Consider the following 27,309-nt stretch of genomic DNA (forward strand, 5'->3'; position numbering starts at 1 on the left):
GGGAGGCCAAATGTCCGAAAAGGGATATTGTGCAGCTTCATAGTGGTATATTTGAAGGCGCTGACCTGGTGCAACTGTGTGTACGGCTGCCCTACAAGTTTTCGAGACAACAGCGCAATTTCTCTTGCTGGACCTGACTTAGTCCCTTTGGTTGAATGTCACTGCCACTAGGTGGAGTCGGTGGAGCTGGCACTTCGCATCCTGGATTGGTACCGCCTGCGGGACAAAGAGATCCGTGTGGAGCGGGCTCGCTTCCAGCTCAAGGGTGCCTACGACCCGACGAAGAAGCCTAAGATAGAAGCAGGCCTCCAAAGACAAGAGCGACTCAAGAAGAAGATTGCAAGTGAGCACACCCCCTCTGTTCTTTATTCGTTTCCTTTCACTATTCATTACCAGGGATCACGCAGTGTCTCTGGAAGACCATAGTTTTAACGCGAAACAGACAGAAATGGTAAAGAGCAAACAGGTTTAGTGATATTTAGTTAAGATTACAGCCAAACTCAATTTAACGAACACAAATATAACGAATTGTTGGATACATTGAGGTAAAGCTTAAATGTTCTTGCCAATGTAAGCATGTTACAAATGAATGCTTATAACAGGTGCACGTATTGCCTACAACAAAGGTATCTTCGTGTCAGGTGTTTCTTTGTTATAATGAGACTTGAATGGTAGAGAGGAAGGAACTGAAGTTAGGCAGGTCATGTGATGCCTGGAACAGATAATTGATGAGCTGTTAGTCCAATGGAATAGGAGTTGCCAAATGAAATAAAACACGAGTGAGTGCAACAGAGGACTAGGTAGTGTGATGAGATTGTGAAGTTTGGATAGAGTTTGCTGGCACCAGATAATTGTAATTGGAGATGACTGTGCGGTCACTCCACTCATTGTGTTATACAACGACCGCATGTAAGTGACAAGCTGTCGGTGTTTTTTTTTTTTTTCTGATCAGGATATAAATGTTCACAGCACGACCACGCAGTGGTCGAGTCGGGCAGTGACTGGTGTTCTTTCAAACCACTTTTAGGGACACTGGTGTCACAGCACGCAGGTGCGTAATCGCGTGGTGCTTTTTGTATTTCGTTTGCTACAAGTAAAGCACGGAAAAAATAATTACACAGGCTGTAGTGTTCTGAAAACAACTGAGTGGGATGTTTTAGGACGCAATGACAGCTTTCCTAACAGCCATGTGTTGCGTGTTCCTCTGGAACACGCTGTAACACACAGTAACATGCATAACAACTGCTCTTTGCAGCTGCCAATAGGTGGCGACACAAGTTCACGCCAACACCGCCTTGGCAAGAGCTAGCTTCCTCGTAAACGAAGACCATTGCATTGTTTCCCCCCAACACTAGCCAAATAAATGTGCCAAATGCTATACACTGAACAATCGGCAACATAAAGTGTGACCTTTCTGCGAAATTTGAGCAAGAACAGAGTAGCAGTAAGCGCAAAATCTTTTTTTATGCGATTTTCAGTGGAAAAGACACGGTGCAAAGCGCAAATGCTCCTGCTTCTGCAGTGTTTTTTCAGCAGGAGCAATGTGGGAGCAACACAATTTCACTAGAGTCCAGAAGGCATTACAGTGATGCCCAGGGACTTCAGGTTGCAAAAGTCTATGCATAAGACTTCCGTTAATTCGACACTGTTAATTCGATTTTTCTTTTAATTCGATCCCGGCCAGCACCCATGCATATCTTTGGGCCAAAACTTTCGTTATTTCGATCCTAAAATCGGTCTTCGTCGTATAATTCAAACTTGAAGAGTCAGCATGCAAGCCCCTGACCCCTATGGTGACCTCAATAGCGACCACCTTTACTGGCACTGTCTCTCGGTGGAGCTTAGGCTTCAGTGAATGCATTAAATACACGTCATCTCCCATTGAAATTGGCTATTTTCGGCCTGCATTAGGAAGACTTTCAAGCAATAACCATAGCTCGCAATGTCTGCTTACGGTACTTATGCGATTCTAACGCGTGGCTCTTTCTTCTTTTTCAATAAAATTTGGCTGAAAATTGCCTGCGCTGTGCAATCGGGTACCAAATCAAAACCGCCTGCGTGGCGTTCGTATGTTTCACCGCATAACACAAGTGTACTGCGGCGAAGCTGACTTTCAGGACCCGGATGCCGTGGTGCAGCACGTATTTTTCTTGCTCAAAACTAGGTGCGCTTTAGATTTATACTTTGTTCAGGAGCATTAATGTAATTTCTATGTTAGTTTTCTGCTTTAGACATAGAAAGTGTACCTGCATTTCGCAAATACTCCCAGATAAATCGGTGGTGCATTTTGACATTTTTTATGTATCTTTTTAATTCAACCCACGAGACAATTCGATCATCTTTGTCAGTCCCGTCAGGGTGGAATTAACAAAGTCGATTGTACTACCGTGTAAATTCCTAGATGAAAAATAAAATAGTTACAAAGTGATGCTGGCTTTGCTTAGAAGTTAGTAATCTGTGTGCATCAGATATTTTTCATGGTTCTGCTAGAAGGCGTCGACAATGCACAAACATGTATGAAGGACTTGACCCAGCTGATGCCAGCACAGCCAATTCATGCGCACAAATGTGCTACACTTGTGTGTGACTCGTGCAAGCAAGAAGAATGAGTTCTGACGTATAAGTAGAAGGCTCCATCTCAGAATTGAAAGTGCTGCATTTTGTTCTGTTTTCTGGGCGAGAAAATTCTGAGGGTATTACAATTTAGTCTGTAGCATTTTCTTCCCTTCTGGCCATGATAATTGGGTGCACCTTAGATTTGCAAGCATGTTAAAGCCGATTTGATTTGGGAATCGTAATGTACCCTTGTATAATTCGCCACAGCCAAATGTTGGAAAGAAATCAAGTTTGAACTTTTAATACAAAATTACTTCAAATCAAAAACAGAATTCAACGTATATTTGTAACTTCAAACAATTGTGCCGGTAAACTCAAATCTGTTTTAACTAATGACATTCACTAGGGCCTTCACAGCCACACCGCCTTGCGATGCTGCATTGCAGCAACACCTGAAACAAGAGGTGATTGCTCTTGGTTTGGCCACACTTCGACGCTTTTAAAATGTAGTCAGTATGGGAAGCACTTAGTGCTGCCCAAACAACTCTGTTTAAGGCACACACTGTCGAGATTTAGTTTGCTATTCTTAGCTGATAGGCACCATCTCGGACCACCCATTGAGGGCAGAAGGTTTCATTTGCATACAAAAGGCCATTGTATCCTGATTGAAAAAAAAAATTGGCTTTGTGCACTATTAGGTTCGACAGTTTTCAAACACCTTGCAACTTTATCACAAGCCAGCAATCACACGTGAGCCAGTCTTGCAGCGTCTCCAAGATCGGTGGTATTCACTTCGATGTTAGTTGGGCGTGTTGGTTAATCATGATCTGAAGTGAAGGTGCGAAAACGACGACGGACGAAGAGAGAGTGCACACACGCACACAGGGCGCCCTGTGTGTGTGTTCTCTCTTCGTCCGTCATTGTTTTCGCGCCTTCACTTCAGATCACTTCGATGGGTAGCCTTATCTCTCTATTCCATGCCTTCCATCATCTTCAATGCGAGATGACAATTCGAAACTTGTGTGCCTTTGCAGCCGTCAAATCGCACGATACGAAATAGCTTCGCCGCCGCAAAGAAAAGTAAACAGATTCCCTTATCTTGTGGACATCAGGTCTTTATCATCATCAGGCAGCTGTTAGGACGCAGCATTGAAAGAAACTCGAGATGACCAGGCTGATCTTGAAATGTCAGCCTTGAATAATGTTAAGTGTGCTGCTCGCTACTGCCTAAATGTGTGTGAAATAAGCTTGCCAGTGATTCAAATTCGCATCACCCTATAGGAGCACTCCCTTAGCGCCACGTGACTGCAGTAACGAATCGGGCTGCGAGTTTTCCATGTTCACATTTGCTTTTGTTGCTTTTATTTCTGTCTGGAGAAATACAGCCCTGCGGCTATCTGAATCACCAATCTCTCGTGCATGGTGATCTCGTGTTTACAGCGATACCAAGATGGTGGCACTGAACCAGCGGAAAGCAACACTTGCATGATCAGCAGTGCGATGGCACCTCACAAATCACAATGTTCTTCCAGATTTCGAAGACAACACACTATAAAAAATTCATTTCCTAAAATTATGCTGTGCATTTCTTCCAAATATTTCACCATGAATAAAAAGGTCTTAGGATTGCGGGGGGAAAAAAAAAAGTTGGAAGTTTTGAGCAAGTCGGCCATTTCATTGCCATGTGCCCCCTTAATTTGAAGATTTTTAGAAATGTTTTTGGGCGATAAGAATTTTCGTGTCGTCCTGAAAAATTTGTATCCAGATTCTGCTGTAGTTGCAAGCTTGTTCTAAGTCATTGGTAGTGCGATTTTCAAATTGGTCTGTTGTGAAGGTTATGCGATTTCACGCTTGTTTGTTTGTGTACACAGGCTGTTTGATTGGCGGCCGGAGAAGTTGCGGGGCATGCGAGACAAGCACGAGTCCACCGTTGTCCTCAAAAACATGTTTGGCCCGCAGGAGTTTGAGGCAAGTTCTCCGTGTGCACTCCTTGCATGTTTGCATCACAGTTTTGCTGCTTTGAAGTGCTTTAGCATTTACAGTCGCTAACTGATAATTTGGACTCGACGGGAATCGGAAAGTCCAAATAGTCGCAAGTCTATAATGTTGGATTTACCAGACAATAAGTGACTTTATTTTACAGGAGGCCCAAGAAGCTTGTCAACCTGTAACCTCGTCAGTTTCTATTTCAACCATTGTCATGCGATCGCTACAGATAGGTGAAAGTACAGTTAATGCAAACACCGAATTTAAAACCCTGGTAACACAACAAAAGTTGACAATGCTGCTATAGCTGAATAATCGCGGGTTTCTTCGCAACAGTCATTGTCCGACACTCTCATAACTTACTTAATACCCTCGTGGGCGCAAACACCGAGGGTGAAGTTAGCGCCACTGGAAATTGCCTGATGATATTACTGTAAACCTTGTTAATTCGACCCTTTTTGATTGGGAAAATATGATAGTTCAGACTTGTCCTTTGGTCCCAGCAGGTGTATGCGTTATTTAATGGCATCAAACTCGTTAATTCGGGCATAGTTGACCACGCAGCAGTTTTGTCAGACAACCCTCGGAGCACGGCGAGCGCAGAGTGCTGCAAATATGTGAAGCAAAAGTGGCACGAGTGGCCAACTGAATTGAAGTGACAAAGTCCGCATTGGCGTAGTCATCAGCGGAAACCATATGGGAATGACAGGAACACCGAACGCTTCGTGTCTGTGTATTTATGCGTTTACCACTGCACATGACACCGTGTTGGCCACGCGTGCCTTCTGAACTGTGTAGTTGCCATCCCTGATTGCGTCGATAATGATCACGGTTTCATCCGCAGTGGTTGCGGCTAACAGTAAATTCGTTTTGACTAAGTGCGTATGTTGGCCATGTGCGTTCATAACTGCATGATCACCATTCATGATCACGTCGATAACGAACATGGTTTTGGCAAGCATTATACAGCTTAGACCACTTGTAACGTAACTGTTTACACAATGAAATTCACGGGACATGCAAAAAATTGCGCCGTGGCGGAACTTTGTTGACGCAAAATTAGTATGTGCAGTAAAATCTTGTTACTACGAACACCACATTAATTAACTTATCAGATTTACGAATTTTTTTAATCCCCACCAAAATGCCTATATTTTCAATGTAAAAAAGTTGCAGTACTACGAATTTCAGATTACTGAATATTTGAGAATAACGTACCTAATTTAATCCCGTAATCACCAAGATGCTTCATTATTATGTACGAAGTTTCGTTGAAGTTTCAGTACCGAATCACCTGAGGCTTACACCTATCATCATCATCCACAGCTGCAGCAGCCATGCGCTGGGGAACCCGTTTCAACGAATAAAGCCCCAGCAGCATCGGCATCAGTGTAAGCATCGCGTATGGTCATGTTCGGACTCCCCTACTACGTCGTAGGCTTAGCGTCACCACGTTGATGGCGATCGGCAGGAGCTGAAAAGTTATCGGTGCTGTGATTGTGTTGTGCGTTCGCTTTGCTGACAATGAGTTGTCCTGGCCCCCGCGTTAAAAAGAAGCGACGCCAGTTTTTGCCTAAAGAAAAAGTGGACATTTTGACGCAGCTGAATGCTGGAAGAAAGCAAGTCCACCTGTGCAGGGAGCATGATATTCCCCCGTCAACAATGGCAACAATGCTCAAGGATCGGGAAAAGATTATAAAATTGCATCGAGAGTCACAGCTGGCTCCCTCAAGAAAACGCTTGCGGCTTGGCAACTACCAGAACGTTAACGACGCCGTGCCGCCGACTCTCTGGGGGCTCTCGCCCGCCTCTCCCCTAACAGTGTCGACAACGGCATTTAGCCGTTCCGTCACGTAGCCAGCGTTTTGACAGTGGTTGTGTGTGATCACACAAACAATGCGCACAGCTGTTGTCGACAGCGGCGGCGTTTTGCCCGCGTTGGTGACATGTTTATGAAGACCGTGCCAACCTTTGCCGTACACCCTATGGCGGTGTACCGTAGCGACCATAAGGCTATGGTCCCTGTAGTCACTAAATAAATGAAAACCACCGGATCATGTATATTTCTCATTCTTTAATAGTTCAAATAACCAATTACACCATCACATCTTAATACAGTAAAGCTCGTTAATTCGAATTTCACGGGAGCGAAAAAAATGTCCGAATGTCGAATTATCAAGGGTATCAAGAAAACAATAAACAAATGCTTTCTATGTCAACACGCTCTTATTTGCAGTATGAATCGGCAAATTCTGTTTCTATTTTGCATAAACACAATGCAGAAGCTGCAATTCTCGTTATTTCGCGACTTCCTTCACATCGCGGCCGCGGCACGCGTCTTCATCTGAGACGCGCTTTTCACTAGCGTGCGCACATCCAGTTTATTTTTTCGCCTATGTCGCCGGGTCGCCGCCCATCGCGATGTAGACGGTGCGCCTCTTCCTCTTCACAACCACAATCTCTCTCTCTTCATTCTCGACAGCTTTGCACTGAGTAAAAACGAAACTTTTGTTTGCCGCAACCGCGGCCGCTGTCAACGCGATCATGCACGGCGACCTTGCGGTTCTGAAGGCGCGCGGCCGACGCACGCAGAGTCAAACCGAAACTACCGTTTGCTGCAACTGCGGACGAAACCGCTGTCGTTATCAACGTGATCATGCATGGCGACTACCGAGTTATGAAGGCACGCGGCCGACGTGCGTACCAAGTCAAAATGAAACTACTGTTTGCCACAACCGCTGCGGAAGGAATCGCGGCCGCTATCGAGACGATCATGGATGGTGACTACGCAGTCATGAAGGTGCGCGGCCAACGTGGTGCTATGTGCGGCGGTAAACGCAAGCTTTAAAGGCACAAATAGGCACGAAGCCTTCCGGCGTTGTTGTCATTCCAGTACGATTTTTAGTGATGACTACAGCGATGCGAACTCCATCGCTTCGTTTCGGTGGATGCTAACATTGTTTTGGCGCGGTCCATTCATGTTTCGGAGGGTGGCGTGGCTTAAGGCCAAGATATAGTCCAGCGTTCTCGGCACGCTAGCCGCGACAGGCGAAGTCGGATACGCTATGCCAGCCCCACCAGCCACGCCAGCCTGTGGAAGAAATTTGCCTCCTCTACAGCTCGGCGCGCACGCCGCGCGAGGCTAGCGCCATCTCTTTGTGTGGGAGCGCAACCTCACGGCCGTGCGATCCATGGCGCATGCGCATTCTCACTTTCTGACAGAATGTGCCTGCGCCGTCCGAGTTGCGCGCTTTTTTTTTTTTTGACAAGAGAAGACACTTTATTTTAGACAACCAACATACATAGTTGCCTAGGGGTCAGTTATGCATAAAATATAAATATAAGTTCGAAAAGAAAGCACATCATGATTTTTTACATACGCAAACACAAAAAATACCTTACACACAGGTCTCGCTCCGTGTGCTGTTTGACTGCCTTGACGGCATGGCGTTAACTTGTCCTGACAGCCAGAGAAGATCGCAGTGCTAGTGCTAGTGCGTCGGCTACGTCAAAAGCGGCAGCGAAACATGTGCATACATCCTCACTTGCGTTGTCATCGTCCACGCACATTGAGAAAGCCACAGCCGCGCTTTCACTACAAGCGCCGCAAGCCGCCATTTTGCTTTCTGCCCACTGCCCCTACAGCGCGCAGTACATTCTGGTCTAGCGGCAGCCGCGTGAAATAGAACATGTTCTATCTCCGCGCCGGCGGCGCTGTGTGTGTGCGCCCTTGACTGCTGTCAGTTTAAGTATATTTCTGCAAGTTTAGTTTGGGGCTATTAGGCTTTATGTGTACCTGTGAGGTCTGCCGTTCCTACCAGTGAGCGCACATACAAACTTGGTAGGCATTCGTAGTTGCCGTGGCTGATTGCCCGAGAAACAAAACTCCACTTCGCACACGCTGCTGTCAGTTTAGCCCGTGCGCGTGATCGCATGTAATCTATGTTTGATCTCTATGTAATCGTCTACGCGTATGAACACATCAAGGGCAAGCTTCCTGCGATGGCATGCCACCCGACACCCGTGCTGGCTAGGCCTTACCAGCGCACCCCATCGGCGACCAAAAGTGTGGTTTGGGGCTGACTCAACAAAACGCGTTGCAGTGGCTGTACGGCACATGGAAAGTGGAGAAACGACCTTGATAACAAAAGTGAAGGCACAGGTAACACAAGAATGGCGGCGACTAGGTCTGCGGTCACCATGTTTTTGACACTGTGCATACGCCGATGAGACATCGATGAGACACTGTACTGCGTCTGAAATTTCAGTTGCTGTCGTTTTAAAAATTGTGATTACCTTGTGTGTTTTGTGCGAAGACGGCGAGTACTTGGACATTAAGCTTTCAGCGCTCATAAATTTTAACAGATGCAAAACTTTCATTCACACGCTTTGATTCTCGAATACGCGCGGCTGCTTGGTCTACATGTTTTGAACATCTGCAGCCCTTGAACACGGTTGTTTTAGTTATAGTGCGGATATTTGCGACTCCGGGGACTTATGCTATAAGCGGTCTATACTGTAGTTTTTGTTTTGACTCAGTGCGCATGTTGGCTGCGTGCCTTCAGAACTGCGCACTCACCATGTATGATCATGTCGATAGCGGCGGCAGTTTCGTCCGCAACAGTTGCGGCGAGCAGTAGTTCTGCCTTCGTAGCTTCTGCCATGTTTCTGTCAGAAACAGAAACATGGCACAAGCTGTCGAAGATGAAGACCGATTCTACTGCGACCTGCAGTATGGCATCAAACCTGCGGCTACATCGCGAACGTCGGACAATCTGTTGAGGTCACTGGTGAAAAAATAATCAGGATGTGCGTGCAGCAGTGAAAAACATGTCTACTCAGACAAAGACACAGGCCTTGCGCCACGGCCGAACGGGCCATACTGCACAGGAAGTTCTGAGACCCCTGCCGCTGCAAGTGCTAATCGGTTGTTAGATGATGACAATTGCCGCTTTTACGTTGATTTTGTGCCGAATAGAAGCAGGGGTTGTGAATTTAAACTCAAACACATTACAGTATAGACCACTTATAACGTAACCGCTTATAGTGCAGGACTGGATATAGTGCGGTCTTTTCAGACTCCCGTTAATTTTCCCATTGCACTCCATATATACACGTATCACTTATAGCAAAGTTGTGGGAAACGAAATACCGGTTACAGTGCGGCTGCCTGGGAGTACGGAAGTCAGCGGAGACGGCGATCGGTCCCCTCAAACGGGCGCCCCAAGGAGTGCTCGAGGAAGAAAGAGAGACGAAGTGGAGGAGAAGGGCACGTGGTGCGAACGAACAGCCAGTGAGGCTGAAACCAGAATCTTGAGTGCGAGTCGTGAAATCACGAGGGCCACGAAACTGCCAACGCTGGCCAACGCTCGCTTCACGATAACGGCAGTAAACGAAACTTCAGGGAGCGGGCGATGCCGGCACAGCACGGCGAATGGCGCACGCGGATACCGTGGAATGTGAGGGAGGAGGGCGGCAGGGAAGCGGATTTCGCCTTGGCAACTCCGCCGCTTCGGTGGCTCCCCTCGCCCTCCCTCGTAGCTCCCTCACTTTCGACTGTCACCGTGCGCAACCGCCGCTCCAGCCGGCCCGGCGCCAGCTCCCCGAAGTTTCGTTTTCTACCGTTATAGGGAAGCGGGCGTTTGCCGGCGTGGGCAGTTTCGTTGGCTGGCCTGGGACAGTGCCGCTGCTTCCCTCTACGCCTTAGCCGCAGTGTGCAAGGTCAACACGTGACTAGAAAGTAGAGGAAGCATAAAGGAGAAAGAAGGGTTCCCTGTCATTTTCTACGCGTGGCTACGGTAGCGTGGCTGAGATGTCGGCACGTACACGCATGTTCCGGCGCAACGTAGAATCGGCGACCTTGCCATTTGAGAGAGGGTGAAATTTCCGGCGCATTTTTTTTTTAATTTCTTTTTTTTTTTTTTGTTCGCGTGCGAAATTGAGGGGTCTCTCCTAAGCTTTTACTCTATGGCGGTGCTGGGGCAATGCCGGTTGGAGGCGCCGCCGAGTGATTTGGTTCGAATTAACGAGATTCGACTGTAAATTGAATGCAAACGTTCTAGCCGCATTCCTTGACTGTCGCATGCGCGTGGTGGCTCGGTGCACATGTTTTGCATATGTGCGGGCCTTTAAAATTGTTGCTTTGGTTATAGTGCGGTACCGCTTATAGTGCGGATATTTGCGACTCCGGTGACTTACGTTATAAGCGGTCTACACTGTATATGTGCTTAACGGTGTCCTGGAAAAACTACCGGATTTTCGCGATTCTAAGCACCCCCTGATTTTAAGCACCCCCCCCCCCTCTATTTTCGCGAAAAAATTGAAAAAGTTTGCAGGCGAATCTAAGCACCCCCCTATTTGTTAAGGTGGAGGTATCACTGTCGCCATCTTGCGTGTAGTTCAGATTCTCCCACCAGGCGACGCCACTCAGTCATGTTTGGAAAAAGCGAAAAAAAAAAATCTGCTCTTCACCGCCGCAGCATGACCTGGGATGGCCCTCTTGCGACGCGGCGACAGGTGATCCGCCAAGTTGAGGAAAAGTCCCCCTCCGCCCTTCTTTTCACGAGCTGTGCCTCGCACCATTGTTGTTGCTGCGCGTGGTGGCTTTCTCCCCACTGATACTTTCAACAATAGCTAGGTCAAACCTTGTAAAATCGTCAGTGCTGATGATGGTGGCAATTAGTGGTTGGCCACTGCACGATGAATACGTTTATGTGCGTACATAAAAAGTTTTTTATTATATGGGTTTGTTGCAATGCTTGCTATCTGCCAGTTGCTGATGTCCTCTTGTTTGGTTGTTTCCCCAAATATACTGTAGTAATCAGGCTGGTAGCCAGCAATTTCTTTCGGGAAAGTTGGGGGGGACTTGCTGAAGGCCTTCCCTATTTGAGGAAAGCACATTATTTCCAGTAATTATTTTCGGTAAAGATGGAAATTTCGGGAGGGCCCGGGCCCCTAGGGCTCCTCGATCCCCCCCCCCCCCCCCCCTGGCTACTGGCCTGGTAGTCATAGAACTCTGTCACGGGACAGCAGCTATAAATTTGTAAGTTGCAGGTGTACTGTGGTGATAAGTTCTCTGGAAATGAAATACTAGTAGGGGTGTGCGACTATTCATTACTTTGAACGAATCAAATAATGTATTGTTCAATTCGGTTTTCGAATCGCATAGTCATTATTCAATTAGATTTTTCTTTGGCTGCATTTCATTCGATGACAAAAGTTATTATTCCCGGGCCCCTATCAAATAGACAGCATAGTACATGTGGTTAGGCTGCTTTATTGGGGTAGAAATTGCGCGCATAATCGCGCGGTCACGGGTTCGATGGTGCACCCGCTAGAGAGCCCGCGCGAATAGTTTTGGAGATCACGTCATTCGAGTTCCAGAGCCGCGGTACAGTGGAATGGTAAATGAAGCGGTTGCACAGAACGTTTGCTTTAGGAAATTCACACGCGCTCACCGCTGCTGGCGCTCATCGCGACAGCGTTATGATTACGATGGCCATCGCAAGCACTCGCGCACAGCCTTGCGCGCAGCCCTCAGAACTTGTGCATGTTTCGCCGACAGCCGTTTTCGTGACACAGGTGTCCAATACTAAGTCCTCACATTAGCCATGGCATAAGGTCACATGATCTACACAAGCAGGGACTGCATAAACAAATTATTTAGGAGAAATACTTTTTCTAATAGTCATCAATCTATATAGTGTAAATTGTGTGCGTGTTTGCCTTTTTCGCGCTGTCCGTGCTTTCATTTATCTCTCTTTCTCTCAACTTTTGTCCGCTGAATTCGGAGACTTTCGAGCGCATGTGAGACTTTATTCTGTTGTGCACACTGTTGTGCATGCAATGGCGGAAAATGAATGGCAGAAAACTCTGCTCGGTCGGCTGCCATGCACCACAACAAGCAAACTGCAATCACTACAGTGATTTTCAAGGGTACGATGATTACTCAAAAAAGTAAGTGGGGGTGGGACCACTATGCGAGCGCGATGATTACGCGGATAAATACGATATATCTTTCAACGAGAAAAGAACCTACTGGAAATCACGTGTTTCAGAACTTTACTAAAGTATTATTGCGCAACAAAAAGACATGGACGGGAGAGAAGAACACACACAGCACCAAGCGCAAACTTTGAACTAAATTTATTGTGCCACTGAATCTTCACTGGGCGTCGGAGCACGTGACATTTGCTTAGTAGCACGCGGCTTGGAATGCAGCAGGTCACGCACCCATCAGCACTTTTCGCTGCAGTCTGTAAGGCTCGCTCATTGTTTGCTGCTAATCCTATCGTTCCACCGGCGTCGCGTACAATAGTCAGAAACAGTACCCTGCCACACACATCGCACCTCATCGCATGGGGAAAGCAAGTTTCCCGGTATCGTCCTAGGAGCCTGCAAAATAGAGGGGGCGAGGGCAATTTGCAATTCTCCTTGGCACAATAGCCTAACCTGCTGGCTATCTGGCATGCACTCATGATGTACCGTGCACGGCGCTTTCTTTCTTTCTTTATTTTTCTCCCCGCAGCCACAAGTCAGTGAACTCATGTAGGACTACATTGAAGACGTGGTTGCAGACACGTGTGCTTGAAGGAAGTGGGGGAGGCGCCATGACTAGACTGAGCCAAACACTCAAACCTGGAGAAAGAATTCCCTCCGCGTTTTGCTCGCTTTGTAATGTTCAGTGGAGCCACATTTGACAAACGTTGGAACTGACGTGAAACAGCTTGATATCTTTTTTCACAGATGGCGCCACCACCGAAAATCGCCTGTGAAATTTATTATTTATTGAAAATCTTCTGTTTCAAGCACTGCTTAGTAAAACTCGTGAGTGCTAGTAATTACATGACGCTGTATGGTTATAGTAATGTGCAACAATTGTTGTGAATTAGTGTGTACACGAAAAAGAATGTCAATTTGCACGGACCTGGTAAGCAGATAAATTAGCTAAATTCACTACTCCCCTGTACATTCCATAATTAACATAAGCCAATTTTCTCTTCATAGAATTTGAGATAAGGGCTTGCTGCTTGATTATTGAAAATTTTAGAGTTTCAGCTAGAATAGTTTTGTCCCGTCGCCGGTAATGCTTGACCAAGTATAGTCATAAATTGCCAAATGTAAGTAATAATACCTCACGAACTGTTCATCAGAACGCAAAACGACTTTGCATAGATGATAAGTACACTGTAGCCTAAAAAACACTAAATATTGTTGTCCTGAGTTTAAAAGAAAAAAAAAGATATTCATTTATAAACTTTTGTAGTTTTGCCCATTTTTATTGGCGCTATATAAATTTCTAATTGCTTTAACTCAATTTCTCTTCATAGAAACATTGTATAACATTTCATTTAAAGACACAGCAAATTTCATTTTGTTATGTTGAACAGTTTAGTCGGAATGACAGTACTGGGGAGGCTAGTACAGCAAAAATGCCGTTTTCTGCTCCCACTGCTTTGACTGCCATTAGGTAACGCTTCAGGCTAGGAAATAATACTAGCTATCATTGGAAAGCGCAGAAATTAAGCTTTCTAACGCATTAAAGTTCACATTTGTTCAATGAGCACAGGAAGCACAGTGTGTCCGCAAACAATGACTAAAATGCCGAGCGCGTGCCGCCGGAGTGGGACCGCCACCTTAAGAAGAGCGCGTTGCCAAGGCCGCCCAGCGCGCTTGCTCACTTTCTTCGTGTCGGAGCCGTCGCAGTACCGAGGTGGCGCGGCATCGGCAGCGCGATCTCGCCGCACAGCCGGACTGCAGAAGCGTGCGGACTCGAGACGCTCGCAGCTGAGCCTCACGGAGATTTTTCAAATCTAAGCATCCCCCCTCACTTTGGGCATCGCGATCATGTGAAAAAGGGGGTGCTTAGAATCGAGTAAATACGGTAGATAATTCACGGAGTTTATATTTAGAGCTTAAAGGGGACAGTAAAAGAGTGAGCTGGGTTAGGATATTGGCCTTCTACTATACCAGAAAACCTACTCCTACCTCGAGGTGATGCTTGGTAAGCCTGAAAAGACATGAAAACGAAACACAGGCGGTGACACTGCCTTGAAGCTCCCACACTGACTGGCCTCTGAAGTCATGGATTTTGACAGCATCTGTTCCAGCCTAGTTATGTTTTTATTGGTAAACATGGACTACATTGTATTCTAAATGTGTCAGAAGCAGAATGTGACAAGGTACGAGAATTTGACATTTGAGATTTTGACACTTTCACATTCGTGACATTATACTGATGTACCGGCCTTGGGGTGTCAGCGCAAAATTAGGAAAAAAATTATCTTTGCCCGTCATTTATGGTGTATCGGAACCAAAGCTATGGAAAAGGAATATCGACTTGTCTGTTCTTAATATTTCGTATATTTTTTTTAGGATTGTTCGTACCTAATCGGTGTTTGGCAGAATTCAAATTTATGGTTCAAATTTGTATTCCTTCGCACCTTGGCCCCTTGCAGAAGGACCCCACCCTAATTCTGGAGTACCAGAAGGACCTTCGTGAGGAGTGCGGCCAGTTTGGAGAGGTGAAGAAGGTGGTCGTCTATGATGTAAGTAAACACCTGCGAATTCTAACTAAATCTTGTGGCTACTTTGGTAAAATGCTGTAGCTTCAGTCTCAAGGCTGCTTTGAAATGTTATCCTTGCTCTTTAGTGGAATTAGCCACACGTGGCCCTCCACGTGACAACTGCACAAGTACAGCATGGTAGAACATTTTTGCGCTGCTGTACAGTCAAACCTCGATATAACGAACCTTAGTATAATGAAATTCTCGATATAACGAAGTTTTTCGCTGCAAGTACAACTTCGTTATATCGAGGTTTGACTGTATAGGGAGTTGACCGAGAAAGCAGCTGAATTCAGGTGACAGACCAAAACCTTGAAAGAGGTGGCATTCACAGTCTCTCAGTGAAGAATGCAGACTTTGACCCGTTACGGGCAATTGTTGTCTACAAGCAACAAACAAAAAAAAATTTTTTCCGACCTTATTTCGGTCTTAAGTAGTTTTTGGCTACATGGGTTTGGCTAACAATCAATGATAAGCTGCTGGCGTTGTGTGACTAGAGCAGGAACAGAGGAGTGTGGCACACGACTTCCTTTCTTCTGAAAGTGGGGTTAGAGAAGAAAGACCGATGCGAAATCCCCGGCTCGCAGAGGTATCACACCAGTGATGTAGAGCAAATGTAATGCGCACCTCTGTTTCACCGCCTATGAGAACGGTCCGTACAAGTTCCACATGAGGCCATTGGGTGCTTGGGGTGAAGGTCGCATTTGGTGTTTTGCCTGGTGTTGCCTACAGGCAACACACTATTGCTGAATAAGTATCCGAAAAATATTTTCTTTTCTTTTAATTAAGTATCCATATTCTCAGTGTATTTAGCACATTTCAATAAAAAATAAACTTTCTAGGGGTATTTGTCTCATCTTTAAGGAGTTAAACAGTAGGGGTTTGCCAATACCAAATACAGTCAACGTCTGAATTTTCGGACTAACTCACTAGGGCCCGAAAAAATGTCCAAAAGAAATCAGGCAGTCTGAAAAAATGAATGCATGCCTTTTACTGCCCCACAAGGGCTCAAATTGCCACAGGTGCGTCGGAAATAGCTCTAAAGGCCTGCCAGTACCCTTATTAGGCGTACCGGGGCTCGTACTGTGATAGGAGACGGCGGGTGCATGCGTGTATAATTAAGGAATACATACCGTGTCCCGCGACAGTCGCCGATTGCCACTGTGTTTTTCTTGTTCATACACTTAAAAAAAAGCATGATAAAACATACTAACCTGGAAAACGTATGATCGGAAGTCGCTAAAAAATTAACAGACTCGACTGTAGTTGACATCTACATAATCGCGAATCGTCGCAGCGTGAGATGCTGACGCGAGCTGCGAGCTGGTGGGGCTCGAGTGGCCCCGAAATGCGCATTGTTTTTACGGCTTTGGCAAGCTTACATTTGCGCTCCTCGAATTTGGCCTGGGTTAGCAGCTCCTTCGAGCGGGACCTTTTGGCGGGAAGTTTGGACGTGGCCATTCAGCACAAATCTTTGTGGCACAAGACGCGGATGCACGTTGAGCCCGTGTCGAGCTGGTAGGGCCTAAGCAACCTGAGACTGACGTCATTTTCCTATGGTGTAGTGTTGTGAGACTCTCACCAGAAATAATAAACAAAATCTATCTGGTGGGCAACACCAGAATATGATGCCACCAGAGCGATACATGGCGCTCCCTTTGCGCCACATGCAACAGGGAATGATGGCGCGTGCAGTACTCTTCCAACGGCACTACGGCCAACACGCTGTGAAACAGATAAGCAAAGCTTTTTATCGAAATACGGTTTGCGGCGATAGCTGTGAATGCGGTGTGCGACGACCCGGGAGGAGATTTGCTGTTACAGTTAAACCTGCTTATAACGAACCTCCATATAACGAATTCCTGGATATAACGAAGTTTTTTTATTCCCCGCTGTTACTCCATAGAAGCGCATGTATTTGAGACCTCTAACGAAGGGGCAGCGGGAGACCACCTCGATATAACGAATTTTCCCCTCCGACAACCTAGAGATTTCGTCCCAAATTTTGTCATTTTTGAGTGAGCAGCAACCGGAAGCACCTTCGCTGCGACGGAATGCGAAGCGAGCGCACGTGTGCGTGCGTGTGCGAGGCGGGCCTGCATCCCTCAACCCGATGATCTTGCCACCGCGGGCGTGACCTTTCCGCCTCCCTTCATTCAAACCTGATCCTGCCGCTTGCTGCAGCTGACCTAGCCCGCCAAGCCGGCACTCTCTCCTTTTCCAGTTGATGTTGCCGACGCGCTGGTACACGCTGTGACATATCACACTCGACGAGCGCGGACACGCGCTGTCAGACGGGCGGCGTGTGGAAGCGCCGCTGGAGAAGCGAGCGAAGTGACCTTCGTGCTGTTGTCTATCCCTTAAATGCAAACTGAGCGCCGAGAACACACAGCATGCACAAAGCTACGAGTCGCCGACGCACCTACACTGCTACACTCTGCCCCGGGGCAAACGCAAATCGCTTTCAAGATACGGACCGGACGCCGCCGCGCAGTACGCAGTTGATGCCAGAGTACAGTACAACGCCGCCCCGCTATCCCACCCCCCTCACGCCCTCGCCAGCACGTGCCTCGAGTGCAACGGAAGAAGGTGCGGCTTCCTCCCTGCTTTTCTTGCGCGCGTGAGATTTAGACGCGGTCGTCGGCTCCCCTCGCATGCTTTCACTCGCACATACCGCATACGGCGCATGGCGACGGCATTATCGCCCTTGGACTTTATACGGAGGATCTGTGAGCCAAAACCAATTTAGGGCCACAGCGCATCATAGACACCATCTTTAGATAGCAAATGCGGATCTCAAGGGCCATACTTTTACTGGCGGAAACCGAAAATACATAATAAGTGCCGCCCCCGGCACTTTGGGGGGCCAATGCCATCGTCAAGCAACCAAGCCAAGCAACATGAAAAGTCAAAATGGCCGCTCGGGCTGGCGCGGCGTGGCAGTTTGCAACGTAGTATGCGGGAACGGTCCCACAGTTGCGACGTAACAGCGGGGTTACCAATGCATTGGGTTCTATGAGAGCTGTGCCGGGACCGGCCGAAAACGACGTAACAGCTGGGAAAATGCAGCACCCGGGAACGTAACAGCGGGGTTCTACTGTATAAAGCACAAGATACTGAAGGGAACCAGAAACATAGAATTGTATGAAAGTTTTTGTGAATGAACACTTAGACAGCTACTGCACTGACAAAATTCTTGCTGACATTCTTCTGACATTGCTGAAATTCTCTGCTGACAGGAAGTTAATGAGCTGACATCAAAACTAAATTTCTTGTTTCAGCGGCACCCTGAGGGCATTGCCACAGTGACTTTCAAGGAACCTGAGGAAGCAGACGCCTGTATCAGCAGAATGAACGGACGGTGGTTCGCGCAGCGCCAGTTGGCTGCCGAGACTTGGGATGGCCGAACTCGCTACAAGATCTACGAGACAGAAGAAGAGCTTGAGGAGCGGCTGAAAAAGTGGGACGACTACTTAGATGGAGAAGACGAGGAAAAGGCCAAAGGCAGCTCTTCAGACACGTCGGCTGCTCCATCGTCATCTGTAGCAAAGAGAGAGGCAGAAGACAGCGCAGAAGCCGAAAGTGGTGCCACCGCACAAAAGAGGCCTAAGACAACGGCAGACGACAGCACGGAGTGAATGCTTTTCAGATGAATGGTGTGTTATTATGTTTTTGTGTACATAGAGACGCTTATTATCTGGCTGTTAGTAAGTAAACAAGAAGGGACTTCATTTTTTTTTTTTTTTTTGCAGTCAGGCATGTTGGCTCTTGTTAGCCTGTATTTGAATGCGCATATTCTGGATAAACTTTTTAATACGTGTGTCTGCTGTAAAGCTGTGCACTGGATGCTTCTAATTTGTGTTTACCGATTGTTGGTTTTTATTATATGTGGCAGTGTTGATAACAATTATCTTTGGAGTGAAGGATTGGGGCAAAAGCACTGCATGCATTTGTTCCTTGGTACTGATAGTACCCGACACCCCCATAAATGGCGTTCAATATGTGCATTGACTTCCTGTGTTCAAAATTTGTGGACAGCGTGCTTCGGACTACCATGTATATGTTGAATACACACTTTTCCTGTTATGTTGCCTAAGAAATGTTAGGCTAAATCATTCTATATTGTACACATGGGTGGACACAGTTATGGACTTTAGAGAAAATGCATGCTACTTAAGTTTGGTTCTTGATGCAACCTCATTCCGGATGACATGTCAGAAGGCAGCAATGTAGTGAGAAACACTTGTACTATTTTTTAATTTCCCGTGGTCTTGGGCGTACGTTTCAGGCAAAATGTGCATAGTTTAGTACATTCGTTGGCATAGTTGCTAGGCCAGCAAGTCGTGTAACACATTCAGCCTGCTAAACATGCTCAACATTTTCAAGTGAGGATGTCAAGGAACGAACCAGTGCATTGATTTTTTGTTTGTGCCATTCCTGTTGTACTTGCCAGCTACTACAGAGCAAGCATCAGTGATGTGGAGATGGGTGATAGCTTGAGACGGCTTTATGTCATTGGTCATTCCTACGCCTAATTTGTTGCTAGCATTAGAGAAGTGATTTTTATGAAATAACCCTCTCTTAGGGCCCTTGCTATACTCCAGATGTACATATACTATGTGCAGATGTGCAAAAATTAAATTAAAATCTGTGGGGTTTTTTTCCCTCTTTTTATGGAACTATTAGTGAAGAAAAGCCATGGCTTTCGACTGAATTTATATTATGCATTCTTCTACTAGAAGAATCGACATAGGGGTTCATTTTAAATCTACATGTGTGTTGGTATGAATGTCAAAGCTTTGATATATTCAGGCTGGTGCAGAGGGACAAGAGACTGCAAGCTAAACATTAGTGGCTGCTTTAAGTTCGGGCCACAGTGAAGACTTTCCCTGCTGTTGAAATAATGAGGGACCTGCGGTGTTTGTGACTCGATAATTGTTCTGATTCCACTGAAAGAAAATGTGTAGCCTATGCTGAGGCTGCACATGAGACAGAGTGACACCACTGGTAATGATGAATGAGCTTCTACGCTGTTTGTTCATTCGACTTGTCTTGCGCTTTGGGGACTAGTTCCTATCAGTTAAATGCCAGCCAGTTCTCTGCTTGTGTGGAATGAGCCTAGCACCTCCATTGCAAGCCATGCGCTGTATGTTTCATTGATTTACTGATTGATTGATTGGATTTAACTTGTCAAAGTAAGACCTGGGTTAGAAGACCTAGGAGTGGTCAGGATTTATTTTGACAACATGGGGTTCCTAAACATGCACGTGAATCTAAACACACCAGCATGTTTGCATTGTGCCTCTATAGGAAAGCGGCAGCTGGGAATCCAAACTGCAACCACTTGCAGGAAGTGATAGCCACGGAGCCACTGAGGTTGTTCGGCACTATATCTTCCTGAAGTGCATGAAAGGTTGGAAGGTCATTCCGCATATTGCCTGTGCTGTATACAACAAATGACAATGTGCAGCACTTCTGTAGGCAGATCAGATGACAGAGACTTCAATGATATCTGGCAGAGATGGCCTGCAATGCACTGGGCAAGCTGCTCTTAACATTTCTATGCGGCCTAAAATGACGAAAATTGTACCAAATTTACAAGCATTGCTCAGATTGTAGAACTTTTTTTCCTGAACAGAATGGTACCACTTTTTAAATTCGGTAAAGTTGCTTTGTTTTCCCAAATTGTGCGGAAAGAAGGTTTGAAGAAGGCTTCTCTGCACAGCACGGAGGTCTTGTGGCACAGCACCCTGTGGGATGCGATACAGTGAAAAAAATAATACAAAAATAAAATAATCTAAACAGTGCGGAACACATGTACTGTTCCTAAGTTCACAGTTAGTACATGGGGGAATCACTGAAGGACAGAGGCGAAAACCTCCGGTCCATACACATAATCGTCGTCCGAGTCCTTGGGTACATTGGTACAAGTAATGTAACCAACATAACCGTCATCGGTTACATTCGGGCAAAAACTCATGACGACTCTACTTAGATCAGGATCTAAGGTGAAAATATACAAGTGTCAGTTATAAATAACTAGAATAATTTATAAATGTATAAATTAAATAACTTTTTTGGAAGAGAGCAGACATACGCACACACTAAAAAAAGATACGTCTCAACACAGCTGGCACCCCGAATGAACTGTACAGGACGTGGTTAAAGCTTTTCTTATGCAAAACATTGAAAAGGCAATTTCTTTTGGTACACAAATCGGAAGCCATGCTCCAAAATGTGGGAAGACCTTGCAGGCCAAGGCATATGCTCTCACTGAAGTGTAAAGAACTCTTAAGGGCACTCGTCGAAGCTTTGAGGTGTCTACAGATACGAATTATGTGAGCTGAGCTGTTACGCTACAGCATGTGGCATCTTGGTGCACTGCATGCACTTTGTATTTTAAATAAAATGTGATCACCAAAAGCGCAAATGAACCTTGCATGGCATCTGCAGTGGTAACTGTAGTGGCACAACTTCACCTGGCATTAATTAGTGCATAGCAGACTCAATCTCGGCAAACACTGATAAGAGCCAGCAGGTTGGGGACAAGATTGGTAACAGAATGAGAATGCTAAATTTTGCACATGTGCGAATGTTACCTATTGCTTCGTTGTAGAAGCATAGGTGATTATTCCAGCTCCTAGTGTCATTTGATATCGAGTTGTATTGCGTGCTGCTTGAGAATAGACATTGACTCTTTTTTGTTGACTGTACTCATTGTGGAAAAAAAGCCCTAATAAAGACTTTGGACTTATTTCAAATCATTGTCAATGTTCTAATTTTTCTTTGTGTGCTTGTGCGTTGCAGCATGAGTGAACAGGTGCACTTGAAAGCAACACATAGAATGACTAATGCAGAGAATAATATTCCCCTTGAACAAGAAAATTACGAGGAGAGAATAAATCCAGTAGAAGTCATTGTTAATTATTATCAAAGACCGTTGACGTCTTTGAAGTCCGCTGAGTGTCATTTTATAGGAACTGACCAATGCGCAAACGAGGGTAAGCACGCCACGCATCCGGTGTGAGTATGGCGTCACATACATTGACTTCACCACATGACTCCACCACGTGACTCGCGCGACCACATATTACAATGTCTGGGATCTGCCCAATTTTCATTACACAATCTCCGTGACTGGCCAATTTTACTATTGCACTGTCTGCAGTACTGGTCCTCTTGCTGAAAAAACTTCCCTTTAATACGTATTATAAAGGGTGTTTCAGCGAACACTTTAAACAATTCTTAAAGGTTGCCTGTGGCAGATAGCACAGTTCTAGTTAATGAACTGGTCTACTCGAAGAGGCGGAGCTACTTGCACAAGAAATTGACATGCATAATAGAATAATTAGCAGAAATTCACTAAGTAAGTTTTTAACTAATTACCGGATGGCCCATATTTCAATATACAAATTGTAGTCGTGGAGTTCGCAAGGCGGATCCACTTGGAACGAATTCTCGGGATGACCCGAGTTTCGAGATATTAATTCCCGAACTTTGCGGAGAAATGCATTGGCGTTCCAGATAGGTTCTTAAAACGTCGCTTTATGCATTGAAGCACAAAATTAACTGGAACGCCAATGCATTTCTCCACAAAGTTCAGGAATTAATATCTCGAAACTGGTGTCATCCTGAGAATTAATTCTAAGTTGATGCATCGCCTTGGGAACTCCACGGCTACAATTTGTAAATTGCAATATGGGCCATCAGGTAATTAAAAACTTAATTAGTGAGTTTTTGTTAATCAGTTGATTATGCATTTCAATTTTTTGTGCAAGTAATGTCTGCCTCTTCAAGTAGACCAACTCATTTACCAGAATTGGGCTATCTGCCACAGGCAACCTTAAATAAATTTTGAAAGTGTTCGCTGAAACACCCTGTATATGCTTGTTGCTGTGAGGATATTTAGCTATCGTTTGTTTATCTCCGACATTGCGTAGGGTACTGACCCAATCACCGGCACATTTGTTGGGTTAGAGATGGTTATTTAACGCGAGAACATAGCTTGGCGCCATTTACTGCCCGCGCGCGAGTGACTTGTGATGTTGGATCACGTGCGGAGCATTTGCTTTAATGGCGTCGCGCAATATATGATCCCATGGGCGCTCAATTCTGGCCAGCTGTAGTGATAGTACGTATGTCCACTTTTTTGCGACAGGCAATTTTTTTTAAATTAAGCATTTATGTTGCTGCATGAGAGAAACCTTCTGTTTTATCATGCCCTATTATCAAGCTTTCCTGTGTATTGTTCACAAGGCAACTACATTGTAGAAATTGATGGAGGTGCTTGCTTCTCCTGTGTCAGTGGTGCTTAAAGCCTGGTGGTTCGCTTTAAATCTAACATATATGTATATGCACAGAGCCACTGGACGCGACTCCCAACAGTGAAGCTATGGGGAGGTTTCTTAAGAAGCTGTTAACATGAACGTCAATGTATTGCCTACCACGTTTTGGAGATAGATATGACACAAGCGGTGCTATTGTGTTGAAATTTCTGTTAAGCAGGCACAAAATCATTGCGGCTTTCTTTCATGATTTCAACTGGTAACATAAATTGAATGAAGAAAAAAGTGAACGAGCCATTCATTTACATTATCTACATGTACCTTGCCATTCACCCTGAAAGTAGTATATCCACATCTTCAGATAATCAACCTGAATCAACAAATTGTGTTCTCACAGGCAACTGAAAAGTTCTTAATTTTTTTGTTAAGGAAGACGCATAACAAAAACATATTTCAAAACCTTTTAATTTGACATCACTGGCACAACTTCTACCTGCAATATCAGCCACAAAAATGGCAAAATGGAGAGCTGACAGGACAGATTTTAGTTCTATCAACTCTGAATTGTCCGGTATTGGCGCAGTCTTTTTTATTGCGATAGCAATTATATGGACACTCCAAAGCAGATTTCTGCCGTCGCCGTGAGGTTCCGTATGACGTCAATGGAGATGAAATCGTCGCCGCGCGCCGCCGAACGCTGTATGTGCGAGTGAAAGGGCGCGAGGGACGCGCGCTTTCACGGGGAGTGAACTCACGGCGGAGAACAAACGCGCCTTCTGCGCCGTGCTACCTTAAGGGCTGCAGAAGTAGGCGTCTCTTTCCTCCTTTACAATCACCATATATGTAGAGTAAGTGGTGCGTGAGGAAAGGGAAAGGTTGACGCTATCTTATGCATCCCTTGAGGGAGCACGGCTCAGCGCCAAACAAACGCGCCTTAATTCCGACGCGCGAAAGGCCATGGGGGTGGGGGGGGGGGGGGCTGGGGGAGGGGGAAGGAAGGGAGGCGACGTTTAGCTGCGGCACCAAGTGCCTATTTATACCATAGAGGCTCCGGCAACAGTCAGCGACGCCGCACGCATTTTGTGCGAACGCGGGCAAAACGCCGACGGCGTCGATAACAGTTCTGCGTGTTGCCGGTGCTGCTGCATGTCTAAGTTTATACAGCTGATAAAGCTACTATCATTACTCCGTATAGCTCTCTACAAATTTGCTATCGCAATTGATGCTTCGCCTTTCAGGTGAAACTGCGACAACTTTTTTTTTTTTCATATCGTAACGAACGTGGTATATTATAGATATTGTCGGCTCAGCTCGCCGGCTTCAGAGCCAGTGGCCAGCTGAGGCTCACAGAGCCGAGACTGTGCAAGAGCCATCCAAAAGACAACCTTTACTGCCCGAAGCTCCAGGCCAACTGCCAGCTTCCTGAGTGATCGTCGCTCCTCGCGCTCCGGCCCCAGACTGACTGCGTGTGGCACGGGCGCCTGAGCGAGGGCCCAGGTGGCGATGACGAGAGAGAGAGAGAGAGAGAGATTGTGGATGTGAAGAGGAAGAGGCGCTATTTTCTGCAGCCCTTTAGGGAGCACGGATTTATGCTCCATAATAATTTGGGATAATCCACCCATTTATTGGCCAATCCCCCACCGTGGGTAGGAACCACAGACGTGTAGGCAACAACAACGACTCAGCTGCTTGGGGAAGGGGCGGGGGATGTAAAGAAGAAAAGAGAGAGAAGGTTGAAGCGATTACACAGCCCTTGACTGTCATGGGTAGCCAGGCGGCGCATTCACAAATTACACGACAGCTCCGTGTCCTCCAGGAATGTGAGAAGATGCCTGCCGTGGGGCTGGCCGGGAAAGCGCAGCTGCGATGCCGAGACCGTAGGGAGTCCCAGGCGTCAGAATGACGCGTAGAGAGAAGCCGCTTCTTTGGAGAAGGCGGGGCAGAAACAAAGTAGATGGTTGATTGCTTCCTCCTCTCCGCACGCTGAGCAGGCCGGGGATGGAGCCAGGCCTTTGCTGTACCTCCGGAAAGCCGTCCAGGAGCAGCCGCTCCGGAGGCGCAGCAGGAGAGACCGCTCCTGCCTGCGACTTTAGAAGGTACAGCGGAGAGCTCCTTGGTGCCTAGGGACATAATCGCTTAGGGACTTTTTGAGGCACTGGTCCGCACGGCCGCGCGGCGGCTGCTAGTTACTGAGCGTGGCTCTTTATCTCCGGGACCGGGCGCAGCGACCTTGCCGAGCGCAGCTCCTACGTGCGTAGGGAGTGAATCGTTTAGGGCGCGTTGAATGTCGGGCGGTGTCTGGGTCACGCCGGCCGCGCTTTATTATTGCGATAGCAATTATATGGACACTTCAACCGGATTTCTGCCGTCGCCGTCGCCGTGAGGTTCCGTATAGATAAAATCTTCGCCGCGCGCCGTATGCCCGAGCGGAAGCGTGCGGGGACGCGCGCTATCACGGAGAGCGAACACACTCAAACTCCCACGCGCAAGCAAGGAAGCGGGAAGCCGGCGCCGGAGGGGGGGGGGGGGGGCGCACTTCTACTCTGCCAACAACCGCGCTCGTCGCTCGCCCGCACCGTCTCTTATCTCCACACGGCTCTGACCTTTCTATGCGCTGTGCATTCGCCGCTCAGTTTCCGTTGAAGCGATAGACCGCACGCACCTTCGCCTAAAGCTTTACCTTCGCCCGCTGCGGCGTATGCGCTTGCTGCCAGCGTTTGGACAGTCGTTGTCTGCAGTCATTCAGTGTGATCTATTCATGTTTGTTTGTGCGCGCTCACACCACGCTTGTTCATTCAGTTAGTAATAGTCGGGCCACATTTTCCAACGCACGCTACACATGCAATGCTGCCCGGATCGGCAGTGCAGCGCTACAGGTGTGTCCCTTCGCACGCGCTGCCCGACGGGAAGCGCTTCTCATCAACACCACCGTTTCACACGCGCCTTCTCGTGGTCATCGAGTCTCTCTTCATGTCGGTCTACTTACGGCGCAGCACACCTGCTTACTTAATCAGCTCATGTTTACTACAATTCATATTGCTACCAAAGCCGCTCACCTTACTTCGTATGACATTGCTGTGTTGCTATCGCATTCATTGCTTCGCCCTTAGGGCGAAACTGTGACATTTTTTATTGTAGCGTTTGCTGTAGTGGCGGAAATCCTTGTAGTATTGGTGGTGTGGCATGACGGCTTTTGATCTCGGTGAACTGTGGTGGTGTAAACAAGCGGATTTACAGGGTGCAAGAGAGAAACGATGATATTCCTAAATAAACGCATCTCTGTTTTGATGATCCAAATATAATCTCACTATCAGGGAGGGAGCAGTCTACCTGACTGGAGCAGTATTCTTTTTTATTTGGGGTGTTGCTACGCTGCGCTCCGCAACACCCCAACGACTGCCGCTTCGCGCCGGCGCCTGGCACCGCGGTTTCCGCCGCAGCACCGGGGTACAAACGCTAGCAGTATCCGCTTGTTTACAGCACCACAGTTCACCGAGATCAAAAGCCGCCATGCCACACCACCATTACTGCAACGGTTTCCGCCACTAGAACAAATGCTACAATAATAAAGCACGGCCGGCGTGGCCCAGACACCGCCAGATTCGCTCCTTACGCACGTAGGAGCTGCGCTCGGCAAGGTCGCTGCGCCCGGTCCAGGAGATAGAGCCACGATGAGTAACTAGCAGCCGCCGAGCAGACCAGTGCCTCAAAAGTCCCTAAGCGATTATGTCCCTAGGCACCTAGGAGCTCCACGATTGCCACGACAGCACGTGTTAAGCGGAAGTCTCCGCTGTACCTACTAGCAATTGTAAAGTCGCCTCCGGGACCGGGCGCAGCGACCTTGCCGAGCGCAGCTCCTACGTGCGTAGGGAGCGAATCGTTTAGGGCGCGTTGAATGTCTGGCGGTGTCTGGCCCA

At 46.9% G+C, this 27,309-nt stretch overlaps 1 protein-coding gene across 2 annotated transcripts in view; it reads left to right on the plus strand.

Annotated features, from left to right (window-relative positions):
• LOC119461594 (HIV Tat-specific factor 1 homolog) overlaps positions 1-21,868 on the plus strand; it is a 68,392-nt gene extending 46,524 nt beyond the window's left edge. Inside the window, exons 5-7 of one of the 2 annotated variants that reach the window (XM_049655112.1) lie at positions 4,428-4,524; positions 15,000-15,089; positions 18,389-21,868. In XM_049655112.1, coding sequence (XP_049511069.1) covers positions 4,428-4,524; positions 15,000-15,089; positions 18,389-18,745 — 544 coding nt within the window. In that variant the 3' untranslated portion in view covers positions 18,746-21,868. The remainder of the gene's footprint in view (positions 1-4,427; positions 4,525-14,999; positions 15,090-18,388) is intronic. The other variant, XM_037722946.2, reaches the window with a different exon arrangement.
• Positions 21,869-27,309: the final 5,441 nt, after the last annotated feature.

This window comes from Dermacentor silvarum, chromosome 8, assembly GCF_013339745.2.
Source record: "Dermacentor silvarum isolate Dsil-2018 chromosome 8, BIME_Dsil_1.4, whole genome shotgun sequence".
NCBI classification, from domain to species: domain Eukaryota; kingdom Metazoa; phylum Arthropoda; class Arachnida; order Ixodida; family Ixodidae; genus Dermacentor; species Dermacentor silvarum.